Genomic DNA, 21,399 nt, shown 5'->3' with positions numbered 1-21,399 from the left:
TATGTGGATAAATACAACACTCAGGTTGTGAAAAATCTACACCCTAAGTGACGTAGTTACACTGACCTAATGCGCCATGTAAACAGCGTTCTGTCAATTGGATAGCTTCTCCGATCAACATTGCTACCACCCCTCTGGGAGGCAAATTAACTATGCCAATGTGTGAAGTTTTCCCATTGGTACAGAAGTGTCTTCGCTAAAGTGACACGGCAGTGCAACCACTCTGCTGCAGCTGTTCTGCTATAGTGATATATCTGGAGGACAAGCTCTAAGTTTCCTAGACCTGAAGAAGAACTGAGTATATGCTAGAAAGCTCAACACTCCCACCAATAGAAGATGGTTCAGTAAAACATATTACCTATCTCACCTTCTCTCTTGTAAGTCTGCAAGCAAGTCAGCAGCATTGTGAAGAATTCCAGTCCCCCTGTTCTAATCGACATGTTACGCTTCCCACTTTCAGTGAGACCACCCTCACCAAAAAATCAGACAAATGAAGATGACAGCAAGTAGCAATGCCAAAACGACTTGACTGTAAATAGATAAAACTCATGTTCTTTTGGCAGGTTGCACAGCAGAAATACTGTCTCAAATGACTTTGACTTCTGAGCAACATCCAATATTTAGGAGTGAAAGGCAAACCACAGTAATATGTGGGTAATTAAACAGAGCAGAAGATTTTGTTTGGTTTTGGCCTGGTGTCAGACATAGCAGATTGAGATACTGGTGGCTATTTACAGCGGCAGGTACATACAAGGCAATATAAAGGATTTTGTGCCTCACCAATACATTCTATCCAAACAGACAAATTTGGCACTGCTCATCTCTGCCCCATTCACGGAAGCCAGTTTCCAGTTTAACAGTCAGTTCCGAAAGTCTTTGGCTGAGCCAGCTAAAGAACACAGGAAAGCCGCATTCTGCAAAGAATTACTTCATTCTCATTCAGCAGAAGCTTTACAAGAAAGGCTGAGGGAAGTTCCTTCCAGCACCTTTTCCATAGCTGCCACCCTATGTTCAGGAAAGCGTTATCATCTTTCATGGATATCAAAGTATTTTTAAGTAATTTTCTCTGTTTTTAACCTTCCATTTCTCATCTTTCTCCCTCCCTTCTTCTGAAGAGCCTTAAAAAAGCTTATTATTTAAACTCTTCTGAACATTATTCCTTTGTGTTACAGAATACAGGGATAGAGCAAAGATTTTTTTTCTCCACTGGGGAAGATATTGCTTTATAGGTTAAAGCTGCTGTCTAACACAATTTTCTTTTTCTGCTTCATTGCAGCCCAACACTACAGACAGCTGCTCAGTGGAGAATGGAAGCCTTCAGTGCATCCAATTCCAGACTGCTCCCTGATTTCATTAGCAAACATTTTTAGGGACCACAGCAATTTATGCACAGCTGTATCCTAACATCCAGTCTATGAGGTAACTGTAAAAATATATCCAGATGGATTTAAATGCTTTTTGCATATTTAATAATAATAAAGTGGATTTAAAACCTACTATATAACGCAGGCTCTCCCTTGAACAGGTGAAGCAGGGCCCATATCAGATAAGCTGAAACTAAATGACAAATCCTGTATACAAGGTAACCTCTTCTGCCACATATTATGACCCCACTACCTTCACTGTTCCCCAAAGTTTCTTCCACTCCCAATCACCTGGAAGAACCAAGAATGCATGTTAGAGTTGCAGAAAGAGTTTGAGGAAACACTTTGCTGAAGGTTGAAAAGCAATGACAAAGGGCATAATAATTTACTGCATGTTGTGGTCTGCTACAAAGATCTCTCTTGACAAGAAGGTAACTTGTAAACATATCAGATTTCCAGATTTAGGATTTAAAAATCTACAGAGCAAAACCAAAAGAACAGGCTTCTCAGTTGGAAAATTGCCTAAAAGAGTGCATTTACAACCACAGCAAACTCTCAAGATAATGTTCCTGTCCATCCTTACATAGCTTTTTATGATCATTGCTAGATTTTTAAGAATAACTTTTAAAAAAATGTAACAATATTAAAATATCTTTCCATAGGTCTAAATTCAAGTGGAAATTGAGAAGCTGTTTCTAACTGGATCATTAGAATGATGGGGGAAATCGTTCTTCATGGCCTCTCACCTGGGCTGTGATACCAAGGCCCAGTTAAGGATAGAGAAACTGAAGCTTGGTTTACATTAGTAAAGTAAGTCAACTGCAGATATGCCATTCTAGCTAGGACAACTGCGTAGCTAGAATCGATGCATCTGGCCATCCTCACTGAGGAAGGTGGATGGGAGAGTTTCTCCTGTCAACCTCTCTGACTCCTCGCGATAACAAGGAGTACTGGGGTTAACTGCCAACCCTAGATAGGTTGATTTTGTGCATCCCCACCAGGCACATGAAATCAAACTCTGGAAGATCAACCCTGAGGGGGTCCATCTTCCAGGTAACGTACACATAGCCTGAGTCTAATCTCACTTATTCCAGTTTAGACTGGGAATAATTCTGCAGATGTCAATGGAATGTCACAAATGTAAAGTTGGTCAGATATAAGATCAAGGCTAAAATTACCGGTCTTCACTCAATCTCCTTGGCAATGGAGTTTAAGTCAGACTCAGTATTATTTCTTAGTTACATGAATTTTTGTTAGAGAGGATGAAGAATCTTTATCCACTTCAGCAATAACCTGCTTACCAATACAGTCAGAGTGCTTACATTCCTTTAAAATAGGTATGAGGACAAAATTAAACAAATGTACAGGTGGAATATCAATTAGCAACTTCCTGACAGTGGTAGGTTACACTGTGGATTCACTTCTCCCATGAGCAGCAGTCGAACCAAAATCTTACGCTATTTAAGCCTACTCTGTGGTATGCACTAGGAAAATAGAAGGTGCATCTTGCCTGGATTGGATGAACTAGAAAGAATAATAAGCCTCTCTCATCTCAAATTTACATGATTCCAAAATGTTAGCATGCAGAATTCTATTTTCAAATAGGGTTCTTTAACAAAATAGTGCAATGAACACTGAAGCTCAGAAAAGCCAAGCTTCTCCCTCCTAGGGGGTAGTGAGCTATGAGTTCATATTATTTCTTCTTGCCCTCAAAACTTTTTACATACCGTCTGTGCTACTTATGTATATCCACCCATATCCCATTAACAACTTGTTAAACTACACACATATGCAGTGATTTTAACCTCAAACTTCTGTGCCATAACCATTAACCCTCCACATTCCAAATTGGGAATCATGGGTCAAGTTCTTTGCAGAACATTCTATTTTTCATTGCTGTTTTTCCAATCATTTATTAAGGTTTTTGGCTGCTAGTCTGACAGATTTCCAGATGGGGTTTGTTTATTCCTCCAACTTGCCCATTTTTAATTTTTCTAGGTCAAATGTTTGAGAAAAAAAGTTTCACCTATTCAGTTTTGAAGGGAAGAGCAGCATTTCTGCCCTGATTTCTGCCCATATATTTAGCAAAAATCATTTTGTAACACTTGATTTTGCATTCACACTGGTAGCATGCTCTAGCATTTACTCCAATTAAATGAATGAATTTAAGGTGGTGTAACATTGACAGCTGTGAGTTAAGATTGCAGTCATTTACTCCAACAGTAATCAATGTAAAATCTGTCCTCATGGGACAGTTTTCAGAAGAGCTCCATTCTGTGGCTGCGCATACACTCACTCCCACCCCCCCTCCTTCTGGAAAGGGCATGGTAATGAATGGAGCAGAAGATGCAAATGAGGCATGCATTAAAATCTCTCACATATTTTAATTTGCATATTCCCATGTGATCTTGCTTCCAGAAGATCCCCTTCCAGAAGGAAAAAAGTTGACATATAGATGAGGCTCCTTCAGAAGGAAAAGGGAATCCTTCTGAAGGAAATCCCCCTTCAGGAAGACCCTTCTTCCATAAACCTTTGCCATCTGCAAAGCAGCTTTTGCTTCCACAAGGGGATCTTCTGGAAGCGAGAGTTCATGGGACTATGTAAATGAGGCATAAAATGTTTTAATCCACTTCTCCTTTGCATCTTCCACTCATTACCATGCCCATTCCAGAAGTCGGGGGAGAGTGTAGACATGGCCTTTGAGGAACTAAAAGAAAAGGTCAGATTTTCCACAGAGCTCAGCACAAAGTGTTGAAGTCCTTTGAAAATCTGGCCTTTAATTAGGCATCCATATGGGAACTGACCACTTATGAAAACCTATACACAACAGTGTGAAATGAGAGTTGAAAAATCTGACTCTTACCATTTAGTGATAAGAACTGTAGCTTAAAATATCAATTATTAGCATTAATCACTCAGTAACGGTTATAAATTGTATGAACCACAGAAAACATACAGATGAAAAGTAAAGTTTAGGGCCGCGTTTTGGCCTCAACCCCATCCAACTCCACTGATTCTTTGCTATAAGCAAAGGCACAAATTTGACTCGTTAGGTATTTTTTAAACCAAGAAATATTTGCTAGAAATCACAGATTCACTGCCTGTGCTACAATGTCCTTGAAACTGATGGAAATCTTTGAGGAAGTTACTAGTTCCCTAAGATTCAAGGAAAAAAAAAACCCTAATACTTTTCTAAGAGTCTGTTGTACCTGGTAGCTCAGATTCTCCTCTGCATTGCAGTATGCTGTCAGCACAAAGCTACCCTCAAACTTGCATACCCTACCCATCATTGTAGGGAAACCTCAGGTGCCACAGAGTCAGGGGCTCACTCACACACCTTCTCCCAGAAGCTGTGGCTGGAGTGAAAAATGATGTCCTGATTGTCTGCTGATTCCTGGTTGCTCTAAAAGCCCTGGAGGACCAATGGCAGCTTGTGCGCTTACAGCAGCCTGTACATTGCTCCAATTTATCCCAGGGGACAGTTTGGCACACAAATAGGGGAACACAAAGGTAAGTTTTACAATATCTTTGCAAACCATCTTGAGTCTGTAAGGTACACTTCTTCAGCTGCACCCAAAGTTCAGTCCCAACTGGCTCTGGTTGGCTGACGGGGGAAATTGGAGCCAATTAAAAGACACACATTTTACCAACATATTTTGAAGTCGGCAGCAAGGAATTAAAACAGAAGAATGTAAATAATAAGCCAACTTCTCATTTTTCTTGGGTAGGTAATCCTAATGAAGACAAAGAGCTAGAGCATGCTCCCAATGGAAACAAAGGGCCAGGATATGCTCCCATTAAAACCAATTTAACTACTCAAGAAAAGGGACAAGACTACAGTCATAAGGCTCAGATGTCTCTTCCTGAGATAAGCCACCAATGATCCATGCAAAAGCATATGTTGAATGGAGAAAAGCCCAATCAGCCATATCCTCAAAAAAGATTTGTTTTAAGATTAGATAGGACAGAACCAAGAATGTCCTGGCTGCATTGTTTCCATCAGTCAAACCACAGGTGGAAAGCCGTAGCAATGGATCTGATTAAGTGGATCTTTGCCTGTGAAAGCCTATGCTCCAACATATCTGTTAAGTCTATAAGGTGCCACAGGACTTCTTGTTTTTGTGGACACAGATTAACATGGCTATTCATTTGAATTTGTGTCACACTGGAAATGTAATTCAGAACTCAGTTTGGCAATGCATTGCCCTACCATTAAGTCAGTTCTCTCAAACCTTTACAGCTCTCAACAGCCAGCTGTAACTATTCTAGTTTGCTAGCTACCCAGAACATCATCATCATCAGTAACCGTGGGCTCAGCGCCTGTTGGCATCTGATGCCTCTCTCACGATTCCTTTTCATCTTTCCCCATCCAGTGAGAAGTGGCTTAGTTTCTGTAGACTAGCTCCTCACCAATCTACTATATATCTACCCATTCTCACCCAGAACATCCACCACCAAAAATATCCAAGTCCCCAAATTACTAAAAGCATAGTACATTAAAAACCAACCACATGACATTACTACCCGTTTTTGCAACACAGTCCTGACAGGAATCATGTTTCTGGGATTTATCCTTCTTTATATATATTATATTTCTTTCTTCATGCAAAAATATAATAAACATGCCCACTCTTGCTTTGATAGACTTTGTAATAAGGAGCAACAGAATCCAAGGCTTATCAGGTTTATGATGAACCTTTATTGGTGACATGAGTCCACATCAACTTATTTTGGTCAACTCCAATCTTAAATGTGGTCAACCATAAAAACAGTAAAGCCCAGCACTAAAGCCCCTCCCCACAGTAAGGCTGCAGTTACAATACATTCCCCTTTCAGAAGGGGACTGCAAATGTGGCCAATTGGAAATGCAAATGAGGTGCTGATTTACATATAGTGTGCCTCATTTACATAATGGCAGCCACTCACTGTTCCTGAAGTGCCGTTTTTGGAAAAAACAAGCAGTGTACATGGGGTTCATCTGAAAGGAAACCCCGCTTTCGAAAGTGCCCTTCCTCATATTTTTCAGCCGCATTTGCGTTCCCCTTCCAACAGGGGAATCTAGCATAGCCTAGGTGTCTGCACCGGGGTGGGCAATAAGCACTCCCTGGTTCAGACACAGTTTACCAGGGTTCACCCCTGACAGGCCACCAGACACTTTATTTACTTCAGCTCCACAGGTGCAGCTGCTCACAGCTCCCATTGGCTGGAACAGTCTACTCCATTGAAACAGAACCTGTTTTCGTCCAAATAAAGAAGAAACACTAGCAAAACTGGTTGATAAAGAATGCAAAGGAAGCAATACAGTCTTATTGCACCTAATTAAGAAAAAAATTCCATCTTGATCACATAATTCCTTTCTACTAGAATTTCATCCAGGCAGAAGAACTGTAACATTCTACAGTTACATTATTTTCCATGTTACCCAATTTGTTTGCTCCGTCTTTTCTGCAATGACCTTGGCAAGATATCCGAGCACCATGACTTTCATAATATCCCTCCTATACATCCCTTACGATGCCTCTAACTAAATTTTAGGAACTAATTTCCCCGCCCTTATGAAAAAGATCTTAGTACCTCAAAATTTTGAAAGTACTTCTCTTCACAACACCCCTGTGGGATAAGAAGGTGCTATTTATCTCTGTGCCTCAGCTAGCCATCCATAAAACAAAGGCTAAGTGATTTGCCCAAGGCCCCACATGAAGCTGGGTCAGGAAGCCAGGAACTAAGCTATGGTCTTCCCTGTCCCATGCTAGCACCCAATCCATCGAACCATTCTTCCTCTTAAGAAGTTACAATTCGACTTGTCATTCTGCCTCCAGAATGTACTTTTCATAAAGGGTTATCGATCCAGGCGATTGCTTACCATAGCACTTACCACATTCTGTTCTGCTAAACAGTTCCATTAAGGGATTTCACAAAAATCCATTGCTTTGTCTTTGAGCAGGAACACAACAAGCCAAACTTTCCCACTATCTACCAAACTATGTGTTCTTGCTGTGCTGGATGAGTCTGTAAATAGTATTGGCAACATAAAACATACCTGAACACTTAGAAAAGTGGTCTTTACAGGCTGCATTAGAGTTGTGTAGAATTTGATTGAAATCTTACCACTTCATGGATTAGCCGATGCAGTCATAAAAAAAATGTATCTTAAGGAGGCTGTGACTTAATATGGTTTTGAAAAGCTGAAGGTCTGTTCTGAAAAAGAATTACAGTTCTGGAGAATGCCATTGAAAAGGATGTACTCAGTTCTAATGAAGATTGTCACGCACAAGCCTAGCGGACAGAGATCCTAGATAATATGGGGAAAATCTCTTCTCAGTCCTTTGGCTAAGATCCTGCCCCAGCTACGGAACTGCTCCTAAGTGCCACAGCCTGTAGCCCAGCTGGATTCGACTCCATGCCAGGAGGGTCAAAGTCCTGGCCTATGTGGACAACCTGGTCTTGATTGCTGATAACTCGGAGGACTTTTCGGCATTGCCAGGTGAGCCACCCAGTGGACAGTCCTTCATTTTAACATCAAGGAGTATGCCTCCCTTCATAATGACAGCAGCATCAGCGACCTGCTCAGGCCCATGCTGTTCTAGATCCAGGGAGAATCCATGGTCTTCTTTGAGCAGGGCTAGTACTACCAGCTCCTGGGAACAGGAGTATGAGTCTGACAAACCCTCAAGGATACCATCACCAAGATTCTACAGGACGCGACCATCCTTGATGACTCCCTGCTTGCCACCTAGCAGAAGATCAATGAGCTGAACACTTTCCTGATCCCTCACATCTCCTTCATCTTGAAGGACATGGCCATTGCTAAGGTGCTCCTGAACAAGGAAGATGGTGCCATCTGACAGCTTGTTAGGAAGTGGCTGGAAGCATGAGGCAGCAGTTGGCCTGATGCCACCAGGTGGTCCAAGGATATCTACACTGAGCACATCACAGGTCACCAGCAATATCAGAATGAGTGGCAGAGACTGTCAATGAGACACATGACTAAGGGGCACCCACCTCATCTAGCAAAGCAGACAGGCTCACCTCAGACTCCCTGAACAGATTACCTACCCATCCTTCCACAACAGGCACATGAGGCCAGTGATGAGAGGAATGGTCAGGCACTGCTCCCAACCGACCAAGTACTTCACGTGAAAAGACATGCGAGATTACTAACCAAAGAGCAACAGTCAGGGACATCACCCGCTTCTCTCCCTGACAGACTATGTATCTTCCTAAAGATGCCAGACAAGACAGCCGATGAGGAATGCTGACAAACAACCAAGACCTTCAACGAGGGGCACAGTCAGCATCCACCTCCTTCCTTAAGAGACTACGAACGTTGCTATAAAAGCAACACATGAGGTTTTCTACCTAGGAAGGGCATCATCCACTTCTTTCCCTGACAGGTTTTTTTTATCTGCCTTCACTTGCTAGGTGAGACTACTGAAGAGAGGTCAATGATAGACTGAGACAACAGACGAGGGACTAGGTCAGGGCAAGAGCTCACTGCCTTCCATGACAGGCTATGTATTTCCGAGTAAAACGTAATGCAATATCAACAACAAGGCACAATGGAGAATGACCAAGATGGATAAGGAAGAACAAGGACAGGGAAAGTGCCTGCAGCCTTCCCTGATGGACAATGTATTTGCCAGTAAAGTGCAACACAAGACTGATGGCAAGAGATGGAGAGCAACCAAGGCTGCCAACGAGGGACAAGGTCATGGTAAACACCCGCTTCCTTCCCTGATGGACTGTTTCTTTTCACAGGAGAAAGACTGGACAAGAAAGGATCTGGGGACATTTCACACCATGAGACGCACTCCACCCATGAGCCTATGGACTTTCTCACAGACTTAGATTCTTTTTACTTTATGGCTGGCACCCCCAAGAATATATACAGACTGAGTTTTGGAACACCACACACCTTAATCCAGGCAGGATGGGTTATGCTTACTACATTTAATGTGTTATGCTTCCTTGCATCCCCTTGACTCAAATTTGACCTCAGATTAACTTTGTTTTTTAACGTGTACATGCCATAACTTTCTTTAAAGCATTTGCTTCAATCTGATGCATGCAGTGTTAAGAAACTATATGTCTCTTTGTAAGGGTATTAGACTCAATAATCTGATAGGTCTTTTTAATCTGTAAATACTTCAGTCCTAAATGATCTAACATGTTTTTTGAAAGCGCTTTGATAATGTAAAAATATTCCATTTAGCTTTTTTGTTGTTCTGAAGGCTATGAGATAAGAATCTTATTTTTAAGGAATACCACACTAAAAATTGCTTCTTGGCAGAAATGATAAATCAATATGACAAAGACATTATACTTTAAATGCTAGAATTGGCATCGTATCAGAAGAGTAAGTTACTGGAAAGAAAAGATGGAGGTGTTTCTGACAATCTAAAATATCTAATGCTGAAAACAGACAGGCGAAAGGGGAAGGGAGATGTGCCAATGAAATATGGCTGGGCAAAAGGAAACTAGATACTTTCTTTGGTTTACTTCTATAGTCATGCATGTATCTATGTCAGGTACAGAGGCAAGTGTTGCTGGACTCTGGGCTTTGCGGCAAATCTAAGTTATGAGGAAATTTACAGAAGGGCATATGTGCCTCTCTTCTACAGAGTGCTTAGGGAAGTCAGTAAACAAGGCACAGGAGTTAACCTGAGGGGACAGTGGCTACACAGCAGAACCCTCTCTCATATGCAGAGTCATCCTATTTCTGCAGCATCTGCATGAAGTTCAGCGTGGCACTCAGATTCGGAGTAGATAATGAGAATTCACGATTTACACAGCAGGGGGAGGGGAAAGGGGGAGTAGTCTACTCCACATCTGAGGACGTGGGTCTTAACCAGGAAAGCTCATTACCTAATAAACTTGTTAGTCTTTAAGGTACTGCAGGACTGCTGCTTATCTCTGAAGCTACAGCCTAACACTACTGCCCCTCTGAGTTTAGTTGGAGCCAGTACATTAAGCGCTATAGATCTGCCATTCCATTCTGTTCCTTTTAACATGGCATCTGGCTGCTCCCTGAAATTACTTTTACCATAGTAACTTTTATATGTAAAAAGCTCTGTCCAGATGATTTTCAAGTGTAAAGGTCTCCAAAACTGTCTATGGATGTGGTATTATTGGTCTGAAAGCCCCTGCTAGAATGTTTCAAAACAGAGGGTGAGGAGTTGGAAAAGAGTTGAAAGTCACAGAATCCTAGGCCTGGAAGAGACCTCAGGAGGTCATCAAGTCCAGCCTCCTATACACAGCAGGATCAATCCTAACTAAATCACCTCAGCCAGGACTTTGTCAAGCAAGGACTTAAAAACCTGTAGGGATGGAGATTCAACCACCTCTCCAGGTAACGCTTTCCAGCACTTCACCACCTTCCTAGTCACTCAAAGTCATTGAAAATTTTACTCCAAAATTCCTCCTCTTGTGCAAAATTCAGCTTTCCTCTGTGCAGGGATTCTGAGTTGGGGTACCTTCTTTCATGTTATGCACATGTTAATTGCTGATAATGGGCCACATCCTCCCAGACTGAATAGACCTTGTCAGCTCTGGACCCCCACTTGACTGAGACTCCCTTTTTAAACCCTCCTCTGAACCCCCACCCCCACTCATGCACCTGACAAAGACAGTCTTTGCCCACGAAAGCTTATGCTCCAAAATGTCTGTTAGTCTATATGGTGCCACAGGACTTGTTGTTTTTACATCAGGTATGGAAACTGTAGGGAGGAGGGGGTAGGGAAGGCTTGAACCTGTACCTGCGATGGGTAAGGAATAGTGTCCCTAGCCCCTGTTTGTCAAAAGCTGGAGATGGATGGCAAGAGAGAGGTCATCACCTGTTCAGTTCACTCCCACTGGGGCACCTAGTATTGGCCACTGCCAGCAGACAGGATACTGGGCTAGATGGACCTTTGGTCTGACCCTGTATGGCCATTCTTATGTTCTTACCTTCCCAAACAGCCAGATGTGATCCAGCCCCATGCCCTATTCAACCTTCTCCGCTGTCTGCACCTTAACGCCACAATGGGTCTCCCCTTCATTACTCCCCAGCCCTTGACTGCTCCCCACCTCATTACTCAACCCCTTCTATTCTTCCCCTCAACTATCCCCTGAAGCTCCCCGCCCCTTAACCTCCCACCAGGACTCCCCAATTCCTATCCAAGCCCCCGGATCGCTGCCCCTTGACTGTTCCTGCCTGCTATTAACTCCCTCTGTTCCCCACCCATGACTGTTTCCCAGGCCCCTCTGGCTGCTATTCATCTTCCCCTGCCTGTGTCATTCAAAGTACCAGACTGTCTGGCCAGAATGGCAGCTGCTCCACCCAAGCATAGGGCTGACGCTGCAGGGGAGGGAGAAGAGAACAGGAAAGACTGGGGGGCCTAGAAGTGGGCTGGCTCCCCTCGGCAAAGCAGTCCCAATCCTGCTCCTCAGCAGGAACCTGAAGGCCAGAGTGAATGGTCTGACAGGCTGTCTGTGGCTTGCCAGAGGTAGTTCCTTCCACCCCATGTCTTCTGATCTAGTAGCTAGGATATTAAACTGCAAGCTAGGAAACTTTGCTTCTGCTCTCAGCTATGCCAGTGACCTGCTGTGCAGCCTTGAGCAAGTCATATCACCAACTCTACATCTATGTTCTTCCTCCCTATCGTGTCTGTCTTGTTTATTTAGACTACAAGCTCCTCAGGACACAGGCGAACTCCTACTATGAGTTTATGACCCTGCTGTGCCCCAGCACTGTCCAACCTCAGTTGGGGTGTCTAGTAGTAACAGTAGAAAGCAGAACACTGCAGGAAAGGGTTGAGACTTCTGACCTTGGCATATATTTGAACATTATAACCCTGTCACATCTTTTTTGGATTAATCCCTCCTTTAATAAACACTTACCAGTCACAGTTCCCCCATCTCTTAGAATTAAATTTCCATTAAAAAGATATTTTGAAATGTCAAAGTGATAAAGCAAAAGTTATCTGAATGCAATCAGCTACTGTATCCATTTAGTCCAATACTAACAGGAGGAAATGGAACATTGTGACTGAATGTTAATGAATTTTTTAGTTAATTATTGTAAAGACCTGTAAAAGTGCTAAGTATGATTATTAGTTTTATTCCCAGGAAAGCTCAAACAACAGCAGAGCTAGCCCTCCTATAATGGTATTTCTCAGAGTTCATAAAAATGAATAATACAAACTGGTACTTATTAATTTTTCTACAATTAAAATAAAAGCCTAATGTCAAAGTCAGATTCTACCATCTTAACTTAAAATGAATAGCGCTTCCTCATGTGAATAGTCTCACTTAAAATAACTGGGTTAGAAGTGCAGTAGGATACTATTTAATGTGGCTGAAGATAGCCTATTATGTATAGATGTACCTGCTACATTTTGGACCAATTTAAGTGCTGATGTAAGTGAACCCAACTCCCATTAAAGCCTCAATGAAGCGAATACCCACTTCTAGCTGAGCTGAATTGGGCCTAGTTGTCCCTATTTCAGCTGAATTTATTTACATATACAAATATTTTTATTTCCTGACTAAATGAGACTGAAGAAAACCCTATAATATTCTGGAATGGGTCACCAATTCTAAAACCTAATCTATAAAATAACAAAGGAGAGAAAGAGACAGAAATGTCTTTAATTAATATCTAGAGAAAAAGTTTAGGCTAGGGTTACAATCAAATATCTTGGTATTTGTTAGTTGGGGGGAACTCAACAAAAACAAAACGCCTCCACAACAGTCACTCCTGCATTTTAAATGCAGCTTCCTTAAAAGAGATGCGTATATTCATAGAAAACAGAACCTTCTTTCTGTAAATGTTTATACACCGAATCTTTGGCAGTCAATTCTCAGACACTCAGAAATGTTTATCACAAGATCTCTTTGTTTTCTCTCCATTCCAGACATCTGCTCAAGGTCTGAGCCTCCGTGCCCACTATTTCACATCATCATGATTCACGCATCAGAGTTTTCACCATGTTTTTCCACAAATGAATCTTCAACTGACTTAACACATTCACCTAAATTGTCCTTTCTGTGTAATTTCCCACACTGTTTAATAAGGCAATGATATGAGAAGGTCTTGAGTTGGACTGTTTGATGTACAGAGAGCAGGATCTCACTGTCTGCATGGATGAGATGCACAGACAGAACAAGACAGCCTTTGTAGTTGCACTTCATGACATCAGCATTTTCCAGACTCCTAGCCAAATCAATGCTCGTAATGACACACGTATGTACTCTCAGTTGCTACAGACCTGATGGGATAAGGAGAGAAAAAGCCAGTCTGCACCCTTGCTTATTTTAAACTGGTTCACAGAAAGGTGAAAGCACAGCTGTCCCGAGTCTTACACTTTCTGGATGAAAACTACCTCAGCTGAATTCAGCTACAAAACATCCATTGACTTTAGTGCAGCCTGGATTTCACTGTCTTATTTGCGGTGTTCATACTGCCCCAATTGCAATGCTGATTGGTGTTCTATAAATATGACAGACTGTTACAAAATTTGAAAATTACAAACAGACTGAACTCCAGGAAACAGTTGTGGGAATATCATGTTGTTCTTTTGCCTCCTACACTTTTTCCACTCAGTCAAGTGTGGGAGAATCCTGCGTCATGCTGGTTCTCCTGCCTGCACTCAAGTGGCTCAGTTCCAGGGGTGTCAGCAATAGCCACATAAATCTGGCTGGAACTACCCAAGTCTGAACAATTCCAAACCAGCACTTCCACTGCCACTGTGCAGACAGAACAGGCAGGAATCCCAGAGCGATGAGAACTCTAGTTTGCAACCGGGACAGTCATTGACACCACAATGGGAAGAGCCAAAAAGTCAGACAAGTACAAGGATTAGAGAGGTGGAGAAATGAAAGAAGGTAAAAGAGGAGAGAGCTGAACAAGAGAGAAGACATGATCAAGGAAAGAGAAAGTGACTGGAGTGGGAGCTAAAAGAAAACTACAGGTTGAACCCCTCTAATTTGGAATTCTCTTGTCCAGCAACATCGGTAATCTGGCATGATTTTAGTTAGCTGGATGACAAATTATCATGGGTGTAGCCAAGTTTCCCGTGGTCCCATAAAGTTTCTTTACAGACACCAGTCCTGGCTCCCAGTGTTCTGTGCTGTTATTTATTCCTAAATGTCTTCTAAGAGCCAAGTAAGCAGTGGAAGTATTGGTAATATGGTAGACAATATTGACCTCCCTGGGTCCAGCAAATTCTCCCGTCTGGAACTGGTCAGGTCCTGAGGGTACCAGATGAGAGAGATTCAACCTGTACCACATAACCTCTCTCTCTCTCTCTCTCTCTCTCTCTCTCTCTCTCTCTCTCTCACACACACACACTGCAAGCAATGTTCCCTCTAACCTTTTCCATCCACCTTAAGAATTTTTCCATCCATGTGTGGAATAAATTTTACGTGCATTGATGCCTGTGCAAATGTGTACCACTAGTAGAAACAAAAACCTAACTGCGGGCACTCTGCTAATCAGCTGGGCAGCATTTAACTCTTCCCCCAAGTGGCCGCACAAGCACCCAGCTTATCGGGAATACTGTCTGAAGTTTTGAAGCTTGCCATTTGAAGGTGAATGTAAGAGAGCTCCCCTCCTGCTGGCCCCCCTCAAATATAAAGTCTAATATGAAATTAAATCATTGCACAGTCTCAGAGCAAATTAACACCACTGTCTTTGACATCTATAAGATTTATGTATGTGCATGTATGATTTCTTTAATAGGGAGCCTTCCTGGAATCAGGGATCTTTGTTTGAGGCTACAGCCATTTTCAAAACAAGACTGCCCATTTCAGAAGTGAAATTTTACTTGTCACAGCCAAAAATACCCTCCCATGCAGCTTGCTCTTGGTATGCAAGATAATAATTGCCACAGCAATGCTTCTAAAATGGCAATCCCTGAGATGAGTTAGCAATGCAGGTAAATGGGATCAGGTCTCGAAGAAGCAGCTACAATGCACTACCAGTGTGACCCAATTTACCTGTAAATTCAATTCAGTACTTATAAGTGAACAGCATGGTCAGGAATTTCAGCCAGCTTTCATTAAAAGGTCATCAAATTTGCTTCTATAAACAAAAGTCTGCACCTGTCTGCATGAATGAAGGTTTCATTCATAACAAAAAGCTGCACGTTTATTCCATTTGCATTCACAAAAGTGGTATTTTTGTACATCAGCAAAATGTTACAACAAATTCGGCTTCCACAGGGGGATAGCTTGAAACTAGGACAGGCTGAAAATACTGTTTAAGTTTACTGTGTATTAAAACCAGCTATTTTAACTTGAGCTTCCTATTTAAATATAGGTCCACATCCTGAGAGATCACCATCTGTATTCTTACTGAAGTCAATAAGAACAAGTGTCCATGATTTGGCCATTCAACATTAGAACAATTACAATGATCAAATGGCAGCAAACAAAGGACAAACATATTATAAAGAGGAAAGCATGAACTCAGCATCTTGTGCATTTTGTAGGAACATAGATGTTCATGCCAGGCACGATAAAGGAAAGCAAACTTTATTAAGTAATTATGTGTCTACACTCCCCCCCTCACCCATTAAAGACTAATTCAAGGCTTTATCTGAGCAAAACAAAGCAAGGAAATACCCAGTTTGTTTAAAGACTAGTCCCTGCTGTCTGAGCACCTAGAGCCCAACTGAATGGTTGGGAAATATCAGGGCTACTGTTCAACAGTAATATTGCAGAAGTACCCAGCAACATCAATTAGATAAGGACCTACTATGCTAGGCACCATATTGTACAAACATACAGAAAACAACTGCCCCTGTCCTGAGGTATGCTAATATACACAGGTCTCGTGTTCTGTATGAAACTGTGTTTCCAGATCTACCAGGAGCTAATGAGCAACTCAGGACTTGTAAACACAAAGTAATGGGTGAGGTCTTACACAGCAGGGCTTATGAACAGCAGAGGGAAATAGGCTAGAAACAGCATCTTACACTTTCTGCATTCCTCTTCCCAGGCTCTTTAGTACTCAGCAGTATTTGCATGCAAACAGGATTTTTGTTTCTCAACACTTCATCTGCTCTCCATTTTTTCTTAATCCTCTATTTGGCATCTCCCTAGTAACCAATTACCCTACTCTAAATCCCACATGCACTGATCAAGGTGACTTTCCTCTCTTCCCTAGTTTTATTAAACTAGCTCATCCGTTTTAAGAGAAATTCTATCTTCTCTCAGTCTAGGTCATGACACTTTGCCACAGTTTCTTTCCTCTTCAATGAAGAATCTGCCTTATCCACTTTAGGGGCATCGAAGTACCAGCATAGGATCTAAGTGCTATATGCACTATGTCATGCCCTGGGTTCATTTCTAGATCAACAAGCTATACAGTTGCTGGAGCGAAACCCTCTACTTCCATCTCCCCAATCTGCAGAAACAGTCTCACAAACTGAAGAAAGAAAAAATGGTGCCAGAACTGCTTGCAACACTGAAGCTCTAGCACTGTGCTTTTCTGTGGCCCTTTCAAAGAACAAACAAGGTGATAAGGCATTGGATTTTCTATATGCTGTGAAGTCTGAGCCTGGTGTGTTGTTTTGGTTTTTTTGTGCTCATTAGTTGGAAGCTAGAAAGATGGTTAGGTGCATGGGACTTACCTGTCCTGTATCCTGTGTTATTCAGGTATATGGCAAATGTACGTATTTCATGCTGAGCTTGCCAAGATGGAGAGGAGCAGTTCTCATTGTTGGTGTAGGTGTTGTGGTTGTGAACGTATTTCCCTGTGAGAATAGAGGAGCGGGATGGACAGCACATTGGTGTGGTCACAAAGGCATTGATGAAGTGAGCACCACCCTGTTCCATGATTCGCCTTGTCTTATTCATCACTTGCATAGAACCTAAAAGAAGAAAATTCATCAGCAATTTGCAAACAACATTTTTCTTGTTTTCAGCTAAAAGAACAAGCCACAAGCTCATCTACTAAAAGTCTACCAGTGTCAGGCAGAAGAGGACAGAACAAATTGCAAACCGTCTGTTTAGATGAAATAAGCCCAGTAAGGAATGCAATACAATAGTACAGATTCTTTACTAGAAGATTATAATGCAGGGCTGGAAGAGACCTTGAGAAGTGATCAAGGCCATCCCCATGCACTGAGACAGGATCACACAGACCTAGACCATCCCTGGCAGATGTTTGTGGAGTCCCCATCATTGGCAGTTTTAGTACCACAGTGGACAGCCTCCATTGGAAGCTGATTTCAGAACTTAATGAGCCATAAAATTAAAAAAGTTTTCCTAATATCTAAACTAAATTTCACTTGCTGCAGATTAAGTCAACTACATCTTGTCCTCACTTTGGGAAGCAGGGAGAACAAATTATCACTGTTTTCTTTATCACAGCTCTTTACTACGTATGAAGACTTATCAGCCTTTACTAAAGGCTAAATGATACCCAGTTGCCTTGTTTTAATTTAAAAAAAAAACAAAAACCCTTACCTCGTAGTCTCATAGTTCAGTGCTTCTAAACTTCTGATATTTTTGTTGTTCTCTACTGTACTCTCTCCAATTTGTCCATATTGTTCCATAAAACAAAGTGCCCAGATGGGAACACAAGACCCACGCTGACATCTCAACAGTATTGAGTCAAGTGGGACAATTGTCTCATGGGTATAACATGAAACTAGTGCTTAATGCATCCCTGAATGATAACATTTCTTTTTTGCAATTGCATCATATTGCTGACTCATATTCCACAGTCATCTAGATTCTTTTCAGCAGCTCTAATATCTAGCCAGTTTATAGATGTGTATACAATTTTTCTTTTATAAGGGCTTATCTACACTAGCTCTCTATTTCAAAGGGAGCATAGTAAGTAAGGTGTCAGGAGCTTATTAATGAAGGGCTGGGCTGCATATGCAGCACTTCATTGAGCTAATTCTCCCCCGCAGCAACTTCAAAGTGTCAAAACTTTGAGGAGTAAAGGGACTTCCAAGTTGCCCAGGCACTTTGAAGTACCAGTGGGTGAGCCACAGTTACACACGAGCCGGCACTTCGAAGTTTAACACTTCAAAGTTGCCATGGGGGAGAATTAGCTTAATGAAGTACTGCATATGCAGCGCAGCACTTCATTAATAATCTCCTGACACACTACTTACCATCCTCCCTTCGAAGTAGGGAGCTAGTGTAGACAAGCCCCAAGTGAAGTATTTCATACTTACAACTGAATTTCATATTGTTGATTTCAGACCAATTCTCCAATTTGTCCAGGTCATGTCAAAGTCCAATCTTTTCATCCGAAGTGCCTGCGACCCCACCCACCAAGAGTTATTTGCGAATTTCATCAGTGTATTCTCAAAAAGTCATTAATGAAATCACTGAGTAGTATCAGACTGAAGGCACTGGACATCAGGCACGGGACAATGCAGGACACCATTAGATACGCCCTCCCAGTCTTAATCAACCATTGATAAACATTTTTTGAATATATTTCTTCAATCAGTTATACAGACACCTTATAGTAATTTCATCTAGACTAAACAATGAGGAGCCCTGTGGCACCTTAAAGACAAACAGATTTGGACATAAGCTTTAGTGAGTACATAAGAGTGGAGCCAGAGTAACAGTCCACCTAGCCCAGTATCCTGACTTCTAACAATTGGCAATGCCAAATGCCCCAGTGGGAGTGAACAGAACAGGTAATCATTGAGTGACCCCTCTCCTGTCATCCATTTCCAGCCCCTGACAAAGTGAGGCTAAGGACACCATTCCTGCCCATCCTGGCTAGTAAGTATTGACAGATCTAACCTCCATGAATTTATCCAGTTCTCTTTTGAACCTTGATAAAGTCCTGGTCTTCAAAAGATCCTCTGGGCAAGGAGTTCCACAAGTTGACTGTGTTGTGTGTGAAGAAAAACTTCCTTCTGCCCTTTTTTTTTTTTTTTTTTTTAAAAACAGGCTACCTACTAATTTCATTTGGTGACTCCCTAGATCTTATGGAAACAACTTTTCCTTATTCACTTTCTCAATATCTGTCATGATTTTATAGATCTCTATCGTAACCCATCTCCTCTTTTCGAAGCTGAAAAGTCTCAGTCTTTTAAACGTCTTCATATGGCATCTATTCCAAACCCCAAATCATTTATTTTGCTTTTTTGTGAACCTATTCCAATGCCAATATATCTTTTTGGAGATGAGACAACCACATCTGTACACAATACTCAAGACATGGGCCTACCATGGATTTATATAGAGGCAATAAGATATTCTTTGTCTTATTCTCCACCACTTTTTAAATTACTGTATTCCTAATATTCTGTTTGCTTTTTTGACTGCTCCTGTGGATGTCTTCAGAGGAATATCTACAATGACTCCAAGATCCCGCTCGAGTGTTTACAAGCTAAATTAGTCATCATTTTGTATGTATTGTTGAGATTATATTTTCCAATATTCATTACTTTACATTCATCCACATTAAAATTCATTTGCCATTTGATTGCTCAATCATCTAGTTTTGTGAGATTTTTTTTGAAGCTCTTCATAGTCTGCTTTGTTGTTAACTATCCTGAGCAGTATAGTATCAGCAGCAAATTTTGCCACCTCACTGTTTATGTGTTTCTCTAGATCATTTATAAATCTGTTGAACAGGGTAAAACCCACTTCATCCATTTATGCACAAATAAATCTGTTAGGCTACGTCTAGACAGCAGGCACTATTTCAGGATATGGTGGTATCCCGAAATAGCTGCCTGAATCTATGCAACGTGCCCGTTGTCTCGAAACAGTTTTCAAAATAACAGTAGTGATCTTCTGGCATCCTTGTACACCTCATCACAGGAGTAGTACAGGGATGCCTCAAAATAGGGCTTTATTTTGGCATGAGGTGCCAAAATCTACTCAAAATAATTCTATAGCTTATTTCAAATTTAGAGGCTCTGTAGACATAGCCTGAGTCTTTAAGATGCCACAGGACTTCTCGTTGTTTTTGAAGACGCTCACTAATATGACTACCCTGAGAGTCGTCTAGACTGCATTTCCCTAGTTTTCTTATGAGAATGTCATGTGGGACTATCCCAAAACACATACTAAAAAAATCAAGATACACCACATCTATGCTTCCCTCCACACACCTGCCCAAGTCTGTAATCCTGTCAAAGGAAAACAGTTTGATTTGACATGGCTTTGTATTGACAGATTCATGCTGGCTATTTCTTATAATCTATCCTCATCTAGGTGCTTACAAACTGATTATTTAATCAGCTGTTCCAGAATTTGTCCAGCTATCAAAGTTAGGTTAGGGCTGACTGGTCTATAGTTTCCCATCTCCTCTTTGTTCCCATTTTTAAAGACTGGTACTATGTTTGCCTTTCTCCAGTCCTCCTGCCCTCCAGGAGTTCTCAAAAGGTAATTGCTAATGGTTCTGAGATTACTTCAGTTAGTTCCTTAAGTATGATGAATTTCAGCAGGTCCTGCCACTAGAATACCTCTAGCTCAGCTAAATGATCTTTAATCTGTTTTTGCCCTATTTTGGCTTGTGATCCTCTCTCCTTGTTGTTAATATTAATTGTGTTAGCATGTGATCACCATTAACCTTTTAATGAAGACTAACACAGGACAGATATTAAATATCCCAGCACTCGATATCAGTTATTCACTCTCTGTTTGCTAAGCAGAGGACCTATGCTTCCCTTGATTTTTCTCTAGCTCCTAATGTATTTAAAGACCCTCTTTTCATTACTTTTTATGTTCCTTCCTAGGGTAACTCATTTTATGCCTTGGCTTGTCTGATTTTGTCCCTATATTTCTGAGCTATTTTGTATTCCTTAGGAATGCATTCCTGCTTCCACTTTTGGTAGGATTCCTTTTTAATTTATAGGTCATTAAAAACTCTTGATGGCGCTATACTGGACTTCTACTATTCTTCCTATCTGTCATTCACACCAGAATAGTTTGCATAGCATCCTTAAGAAACTCAACTCGCCTGACCCTCTTTCTCCCCTTAGATTTTGTTCCCATGGTACCTTACCTACTAGCTCTGAGTTTCTTAAAGCCTTTTTTTCTTTTCTTTTTTTTTTTTTAAACA

The 21,399-nt window shown here is 41.4% G+C and overlaps 1 protein-coding gene across 2 annotated transcripts in view; it reads right to left on the bottom strand.

The window, feature by feature from the left end:
• Window positions 1-21,399, bottom strand: part of SULF2 (sulfatase 2) — a 258,582-nt gene that overhangs the window by 68,565 nt on the left and 168,618 nt on the right. For both annotated transcript variants that reach the window (XM_075011862.1, XM_075011861.1), the window contains one exon: window positions 16,979-17,218. In XM_075011862.1, coding sequence (XP_074867963.1) covers window positions 16,979-17,218 — 240 coding nt within the window. The remainder of the gene's footprint in view (window positions 1-16,978; window positions 17,219-21,399) is intronic.

The sequence above is a fragment of the Carettochelys insculpta genome, chromosome 17 (genome assembly GCF_033958435.1).
Source record: "Carettochelys insculpta isolate YL-2023 chromosome 17, ASM3395843v1, whole genome shotgun sequence".
Classification (NCBI taxonomy): Eukaryota; Metazoa; Chordata; order Testudines; family Carettochelyidae; genus Carettochelys; species Carettochelys insculpta.
Note: the sequence above shows the minus strand (reverse complement) of the source record. Positions and strands in the feature narration are given on the sequence as shown.